The 8,558-nt window shown below is 51.1% G+C and overlaps 1 protein-coding gene across 1 annotated transcript; it reads right to left on the reverse strand.

Moving 5' to 3' along the window:
- Positions 1-1,935: 1,935 nt before the first annotated feature.
- Positions 1,936-7,185, reverse strand: CALHM2 (calcium homeostasis modulator family member 2). Its single transcript, XM_084526284.1, has 3 exons — positions 6,941-7,185; positions 3,941-4,918; positions 1,936-3,861 (listed from the first exon to the last, which is right to left on the reverse strand). Exons 2-3 carry the CDS (start codon positions 4,481-4,483, stop codon positions 3,445-3,447), a joined length of 960 nt encoding a protein of 319 aa, XP_084382410.1. The 5' UTR covers positions 4,484-4,918; positions 6,941-7,185; the 3' UTR covers positions 1,936-3,444.
- Positions 7,186-8,558: the final 1,373 nt, after the last annotated feature.

The following is an 8,558-nucleotide window of genomic DNA, read 5'->3' on the forward strand; positions in this document are numbered from 1 at the left end:
GAAAGCAGGAGATGCAGGCAGGTGATTATCCAATGCCAATGCTGGCAAGTGGGTGCCCAAATTCAAAAGACTAAACTTACTCATTGTAGGTACTCTGAACTCGAAACCAGACTTATCCAGGATCAAACCCTTCTACATCTCTGAATGCCCATTGTTGGCAAGGCTGAATGATTATGCATCTAATTCATTCCCAAATCCACTGGGATCTAGAAACAAGTTATTTTACTGCTTACCTCCAGGGAGAGCAGGTTACTGTACATATTCTCATGCTCAGTGCCCTTCTGGGGGAGGAGGCTGCTTTCTTGCAACATCTAGTTAGCAGCTGCTGCTTTTCTTAAATTAACAGCACAGCTGCAGTGCTGGTATTTATTTTTTTGTGTGTGGATGGATTAGTTACATAATAGAACACGTAAATAAGCGTTGCAATAGAAACCAAGATCCCTTTGAGGTATTATTACTTTATGATTACTGGGGCTATTATTGTCTCTACAGTTGTCAGCAGGGTAAATGAAAGACCTGTGGGTAATTCTGTGCACTGGAGGAGCCCAGTTTAAGCACAGCTTGCTGCTGGGAAGTATGCCCTAGCTGACAACCTGTAGGCATTGCTGTCAGCCTGTGCAAGAAAAGCAGAGTGTGTGAGCTCACAGGTTGTGTGATATGGCATGCCAGGAAAACAGGCAGCTCAGCTTCCCTCTTGGTATTCTGGTTGCTTGCACTGGGGTAAAAAGCTGTGCAGGTTTAATATCCTACTTGGAATATTTTTTGTGGAAGCAAATCAAGGCTATGCTCCCCACCCCTTCCTTTGCTCCCAGCCTTTCCCACAAATTGGTAGCTCTTGCCCTGACTCCTTTCCTCCGTCAATACTTTCTTCCTTGTGCTGACCTCACCTCAGCGTTGTCACTGGAGGAGAATGAGTGACTGCCTTGGCAGGGAGGAATATTCATGAGGGTACTGGTGGGCCAGAAGCCCAGGACTGTGTTATCAGGAACTGCTCAGGGTTGCAGAAGAAGGGAGGAAAAAATCCTTACCAATTGCAAACAAGTATTTCTGACTGCAGAGGCTTGTTCTACTCCTCACTGTCAGCATCCCAGTAAATAAACCTTTCCAAGAAGAGGGAGGGAAAATGGACAAGGCTCTGGCCCATCCCAAATACATGGAAAACAGCTGGAGTTAATGGTGAGGAGAGAAAAGCAAGCAGAGCGAAGGCTGTGTTGTGCTTATGCTGTGTTCTTAGGATAAACAAATTATTTCACAAGCATTATGTCTTGTCCCCCTCCTTCAAAGGAGGGAAGGGGAGGAGGAGGAAGTGGCAGTGGAGGTGGTTCAAAGGAAAAACTAGGACTATCACAAAGGAGAGGTGGGAGAAGTAAATGAAGAGGAATAGACACATGCGACTGTTTCAGCAAGTTACCTTGCATCTCCTGACCTGCGTGTGGGGGTGGCATGCGTGTATGCATGTTTGTACCTGAGGGCCAATGAGGAGAAATGCAAATTAACTCTTTCATCTCACGTTAATGCAGTTTTGTTTAACTTGCATATGATCGTTCCTGCAGATTAGTTGATGGTGCAGTTGGGAGCTGGGTCTTCCCACAAATGCAAGGCAAACGTGGAGAAGCTGAGCAGGGGTCCTGGGATGAATCATCCATTAAGAGGCATAGCCCTCCCTTTCAGTGAGGGAATACCTCCCAGCTATTCCTTGCAAGGGGACATATTTGTAAAGAGATTTCTAAATATGTTTTCCTTGCTGCAGTCATGTGTTCTGACGTACAAAATCTGCACTACTTAATCCAGGAAAAACTAAAAAGCGGAGTTTCTATCTAGAAACTAGAAGAGATGTGGATGTTTAATAGAAAAAATACCCAGTTTTTAGGTTCAAAGAGAATATTAAAATATGCCTTTTGTGCCCCTCTGAGGGAAAAAAAAATCAGAAGGCAATGAAAAAGAACTAATTTAATAGTTTATTTCAAATCTCTTTGTGCTTAAGCCCCTCTGAGTTCAGTGGGTTTGAGTTGTGTTTTTGAACAGTCCAAGGCTTTTCAGTAAAAGGCACAATGTAAATGGAAGTTGTATCTATGATGGAACAGTCCGAGTAGAAAAACCAAACTCCTGCCAATTCTTAACCGTTAGGTATATGGGGTGAAAAGGTATAAGGCAGTACCATAAGAATAACCTTAAGGCCAAAGTCAGCACAACATCACAGCAATGGCAGTAATATTATACCTCTTTGGTACCTCTCTCTCAGTACAGTTAAATCCCCAAAAGAGAGTCTGCTGCAGGGACCATTTAAAGTAGTGAAAGGAGTTTTTAAGGAAGTTCAGTGGTGGAAGAGTAGGGGGAAGGCTGTGCCCCCCTATCCCATTCCCACTGTCTCATGTCACCGTAGGGCTGCAGTGTCAATGCAGCAGGTGAGTTCATGTAATGGATTTTGGCAGGCAAACTTCTTGCCCCTTTTCCTTGGAAGAAAGATGCTCCATTAGTACAGCTAAGTATAATTACTCAGTGTGCGTGTATGTGTGTATATATAATTATATGTATATAACTAATTCTGGCTGGGGTCTTGCTGCAACTCATCAACACAAACAAGCAGGACTCTCATCCAGTGATGGATGAGCAATGCGATGAGCTGCAGACAGTGCTGTGATTCACTGCGAGTACTGCTCTTCTACCCAGCCAGCTTACCTGAAAGCTATTCTGCTGATGGTGCCATCTTCAGAGTTATAAACTCATGGCTGCGACCCTTTGGGCTCATTAGAGATGGCTAGGCACTTCAGTAAGGACAAAGAGTTTGGTGTCTTACCCATATTTCAGCTTTGTAATTACAGTGTCTTTCTGAATACCAGGAACATTGGTGATTCCTCCTGCCTTAGTCTCTTGATTATTTGGTGTGCTGCTGTATTACTGACCCACTCCTTCCCAGCTGTTACTGCATCCCTGCTGCCACAGGTATTTACCCACTGCTTCCCTTTTGCCCTGCTCTGGGAAGTCTGTAAAGCACTCCATGACCTTTCTGTATAACAGGCACTGCAGAATGGCGTGAGAAGGTGGGTGTGTGGGAAGGCTAGGGCTAGCCCTGCTGGGGTTGGGGGTAAGATGGGTGGGACTGCAGTAGTCACAGTTAGAAATGGTCCCACCTCTTGCTCCCTGAGGTTTCTGCTGGTGATTAGGCGGCAGGGCTCACCACCAGCCTGGAGGTAAGGTGTGCATCTGCTGTTTGCTCACCTTGTATCTCTGGGATCATTGGCAAGATGGTTTTCTCCGGGGGAGGGGTTCCTGAGTTCACTGTATTGCTTATCGGCCTCTACCTTGAGGCTGTTGAACCCTTTTTACCTTCTGAGAAAAGTAATCCTGCTGGGAGCAATTATTCCCAGTGAATCCATCAGCTGCACACCGATACTGATAGGCCTCTCAGGCAGTCTGGGGAACTGCTCCCAGCGCCTGTCTGTGTTAAGAAGCCAAAAAGAGCATTTCATGGCCCTCTGGCGTTGGCCCATTCCCTTCCACCCCTTTGGCCCATTTGTGGAGCCGGCTGTAGAGGGGGAAGCCCTTGTTCTCCCGGTAGATGTAGACACCCGTGATGGCGTTCCACTGGGGGCTTGGCTGGACACCTTCCACCGGGAATTCCTGCACCAACTCCTTCTCCTCCTTGTCCAACGCCACAAAACCAAAGAAATGCTTCACGTTGTTGGCTGCCAGGATCCTGGAGTGGACCTCAGCTGTGCGGCGAAAGAGCTTGTCCTCGTTGGCGCGGTACTGGGACCAGTAGGCCTCCTGCCGGTAGCTCAGTGGCGAACAGCAGTGCTTCAGGCACTTGGTGAGGAAAACCAGGACTGCAACGATCCCGATGAGCAGCCAGCCAAAGAGCTGAGAATAGAGAAGCTGTGTTAGGATGTATCAAGGCAGTCTTACCCGCTCCATGCAGCTCTCTCCCCAGCATGCCTACCTGGGACTCGTATCTCAGCCTCCGTGTCACCTCATCCCTGAACTTGGTGAGGTTCGATGGTATGTCTTTACAGGGGAACCTTGCCAGCATCTCAGCTCCGTACTCAGCCGGGAACTTGTCCAGGGAGGATGGCTTGACGAACTCGCTGAGGGCACAGATGTAAGCCTCCCCCCGCAGCAGCGAGATGACCGACCAGGTGACAGGTGCCACGGCCGCCCGGCCCATGATGGAGCCAAAGAGGAGGAAAGTGGCAGCAGTGGAGAAATTCTTGGTGCCACGCTTGTGGCACTCAGCCACTAGGTTCCAGGTGTGGTTGTTCCAGATGACACCGATGAGGAAGAGGGCCAGAGCTGGGACACCGATGGCAGCCAGCCCGTAGATGTAGTTACGGGCTGGGGAGCAGGGGCAGTTGAAGGCAACGACGGAGAAGAGCTCCTCGCTACCTACTGTGCCCAGGGCCACTAGGCCGTTGAAGATCATCACATCTTTGCTCTTGAAGAACAAGGAGAGGAAGCGAAAGTTTTCGGCGACGAGGGCAGCCATCTCGTCCTAGGGCTGGGGACTTAGAGGTGCCTGGAGCAGCAGGGGGTTGTGCTGGCCAACGTCCAAGCACCAAGGGGCACAACGATGCGGGGTGAAGTGGCCTTGGGCCTGCTGACATGCAAGGGGTCTTTCTGGGAGCACACCGCCTTCACTGCTGTTCCTTCCAGCTGGTGCCCCAAGCCCTTGGAGCTGGCTGCTAATATTAGGGATGCTTCAAAATGGGTTGAAGAGGGATTCAGCCTAAGCAAGAAGGGAAAACTCAGACTCTTCAGTTTCCCACTAGATTCTCCAAAAATATTTCTGCAGCAAAGATTAGCAAGGGGACAGTTTCTTCCCCTGTTGTTTGCACGTTCGTTGTCTTTCCTCTGGCTTTAGTCACCTCCCACAGAAGTGATTTACCAGTGGAGTTACCACTAGACGCTCGATCTCCCAAGCCTGCAATGAAGGAGGATGCTGTGTTACTGGGGAAACTGGACTGGAGCACTGGGGCTGGGATGTGGCCCGAGCATTGCTCCTGACTCACGCTTCAGCTCAGGCACACACACACAGCATGCCACTGCTGTGCTCCCATGTGAGCACTGTGGGATTTGCCCCCCTCCCCTACAATGTGATGAGTTAGTAGTTAGTAATAGCCTAAGGTACGTCAAGGAGGCAGCAGGAGGTGGGCCTCAGGGTGCTTGTAGTTCGTCTGGCAGGTTTGGGTGCAGGGAGATGGGGTGTGGAGGATGAGGCAGCAGAAGGGGGGGGAGTGGGGAGGAAGCAGCTTGGGATTGAGACCCTGCTTTAGGATGGTGTCCTGCTGCCCTGCATGTGATTTCCCTTGTCCTGCCCATGGTGGCAACCCCAAGATACTGCAGCCCTATTCCCCTAGTGTGAGACTCAAGAACGGGGCAAGGAGGTGCTGAGGGCACTGCTGGTGCCAGCAAAGGACGTTACTTTCTGGGAAAGCAAATCTTATCACGATGATCCAAGATGCAAACATCACATGCAGATAGAGCTTGGCCTACAATTACCTAGGAGTTGTTGCTAGTACTGGGTGTGGTAGGGTGATATTTCCCACAGTTGGCTGACATAACTGTGTGTGCCCTTCTGGCCTACAGGCCTGGCTCAGCCTCTTTCCACCAGCCTACAGTTGTCCTTTGACACCTTGGTGCCAGCAATGCACCGTGCTGTGTGTTTTCCTCCAGCACTTCTCTCAGTACAACACTGGTTATACTGGGTAGGATAGGTGCTGAGTGTGGATCAAGTCTGGGAAAGTACATGCCCTGATTTTTATTTGATTTTTTTGGAGGACAGGGAACTAATTGGGGAGTACACCTGAGCTGTGCAGTTATGCCCCTTCCTCCTGTCCTGTGGTAACCAAGCCTTGCAACCTGTGTTTAATTTCTTGGTTTACTTCGTATCTACGCTGCACCCTTGTGTGGTTTTATCTCAGGAAGCCTCAACTGCCTCGCTTGCTGGGAAAGCCCTCACCCTGTGACGAAACCCTTGGACTTCAGGGGAACTGCTGCCACCGTGGCTTGCTGGATGCAGGAGGGATCTGGGTGCCTGACTAACATCCTCCAGTGCCAGCATCGGTGCACATCCTTGCAAAGAGCTCCTGGACAGCCCTGACCCCCACACAGCTACCCTGATGCATGCATCTCCCCCTCAGCATGCACAGGGCAAGGTGGCCCTGGGCCAGCCCCACCTGCAGAGAAAAGGCTATGGGGGCATTGGTGCAGATGAGACAAATGTTTCCTACAGCCTCTTTTACAATGCTTGCTCAGGCATTGTGCTTTAAATACATCTTGTGCTCTAGTGTACCTTCTGCCACCCCCCAAAGCCTGTTTTGCTTGGTTCCTGCACAGGGAAGCAAAAGGAAACTGAGCTAGAAATTTAGCCTTGTTTCCCCACTCTGTCTAACCCACGGCAATCCCCTTAAAGCCATGCTATCACCCAGCTCAAGCATAAGCAGCCAGGGCCCTTAATTTCTTCCTGCATCCTCCCAGCTTTCCCTATGCAAAACTCCTGCATTAAAGGAGCCAGACCAGCCCAAAACTACAGCCACATGACAGCACATCAGGCCTGCAGCTCTGGCTGCCATGCTTCATGGCATGCAGCCTTTGCAGCAGGGCACCAAACCTACAAACTTTTACTGGCGCGTAGGGTTCAAAGGCCTATTATTAGGGAGAGCAGCAACTACCACTGATAAACAAGGCCTTGTAACCTCCCTGCCAGAGTCGGGCACCAGGCAAAGCAAAATTAAGAGGAGCTGGCAAAAAATAATTGTTTTTTTTTTTTTTTTGGGGGGTGTGGGGGCTACCTTCCTTTGGTTTTGGCTTAAGCTGCCTGGCTAGGAGAGGGAGGGGTAGGATGGGAAGGGAAGAGGTGTTTTCAGCAGATCATTGTTTAGCAATCTGTGTTAGCCTTTCCCTGAAGCATCCATGAAAGCAAGTAAAAAATGAAGTCACTTACTTGGAAAGCTGTTGAAATCAGTTCTGGAGCTTTCTCAGCAACTCGCCTGTTTTTTGCGCAGGCTCCGGGTGTGGGGCTTTCCCAGCAGCGAGGGAGGTTGTGCAGCAGAGGGGGTCCAGCTTTGGCCAGGCTGATGGACAAAGTGAAAGTGGGTAAAAACAGCGCTGGAGTTCGGCAGCTTCCTTTTTCAGTCTGCAACGTGCCCTCGGCTGTCAGCTTTTGGGAGGAGGGCGGGGGTTGTTCTCGGGCCCTGTGCTTGGGTGGGGCGATGAGCAGGCATTTGGCTTCTGCTGGGTGCAAGGCTGAGGATGTGCCTTTAAAATGAAAAAAAAAAAAAAAAAAAAGGAAAGACCGAGAATGAGTCACTGGAAAAATCACTTCGTCCTTTTCCAGATCTGCCACACAGCTGTGCAGATGCTGGCTGTGGAGGGAACCGGGTCTGCCTGGAGGACAGGAGCGACGGATGCCTTGCTGGAGCATGAAGGGGAAACTCCAAAGCCCTCAGCCTGGGGGCTGGATGCGGCCCCTATGCTCCTCATGGGATGCTGGATGGATCCACTGATACCGAGGGTGGGACTCGAGCTAAGCAGGCAGGGGCAGCACGGGAGAAGAAGCCCTTGGTCCCAGGTGAAGGGACAGGAACTGCTGCTTTCGTGCCCGAGAGCTGGCTGAGCCAGCGGGGAAGATGCCAGTCTGGCTGGGTTTTCGGGAGAAGCAGGAAACCGGCATCACGAGCTCCATAGGGTTTCGTTTCCTGCTGCTAGGGACAGACCCACTCTCATGGGGTGAGCAGAGGGGAGTGATGGCTGCCATGCAGTGCCGTGATTTGGGTCCGGGGCAAGCTGTGACGGGATGGGGGGCTGGGTGCAGCCCACAGTTTGGCAAGCACAGCGCATTCCTGCCCCCTCTGCTTTTCCGCTTTCCACTTCCTCTGCAGTCTGATGCCTGGAAGGCAGTGGAGGACGCCACACTTTCTCCTTGCGTCTCTCCCTCCTCTCTGCTGTCTGTCCTCCAGCTCCAGCCTGTCTCGGTGGCCAGAGGCTCTCCCGTTCTCTTTTGCCAGCATCCTTGTCACCATGTCTCCAGGGTTAAGCTCAGCCCTCCCCAGAGGACGTATTTAGCCCAGGAAAACCTTCAGCAACACCCATGTTCCCTCTGCCTAAAGCAAACCCGAGCCAAACCTGATGTCTGCAGTCCAGCTACAATCTTTGCCCTGAGTCCTCTTCCCTACCCCAGACATGGGTTTGGCTCCAGACCTGACCTCTCAACGCTTGCCCAGCCCCAGGAGGATTTTTTGCAGCTTGGTGGTGTTGGGATGTGCTGCACCCTGTGGCAGTCCCACATCTCTGCTTGGGGCCCTGCTGCCAGCCAGGCCCTGCACTCTGGGACCACAGCCCAGTTGAGACCACAGGGGCCGTACTGGGTCCCCCAGTGAGGTGTCTGCTCCCAACAGTGATGAAATACATCCCCCAAATCCAGGGAAGCTGCCAGGACAAAGTGCCAACACAAAGTGGACACGCTGCCTGCGCTGTGGGGACTCTCTGCCAGTCGCTGTGTGGGGCAGGGCTAGAATTTCAAAATCTAGATTAAAACTCCAAAAGCTTCTCTTTGCAAATGC

Source organism: Aythya ferina (assembly GCF_964211825.1).
Source record: "Aythya ferina genome assembly, chromosome: 7".
NCBI lineage: Eukaryota > Metazoa > Chordata > Aves > Anseriformes > Anatidae > Aythya > Aythya ferina.

Bases quoted from the DNA above. Each gene is read 5' to 3' on its own strand.
- CALHM2 (XM_084526284.1), bottom strand. From the start codon at position 4,483: ATGGCTGCCCTCGTCGCCGAAAACTTTCGCTTCCTCTCCTTGTTCTTC. The intron at 3,862-3,940 runs GTAGGCATGCTG...CTCTATTCTCAG, and splicing joins GGCTGAGATACGAGTCCCAG to CTCTTTGGCTGGCTGCTCAT.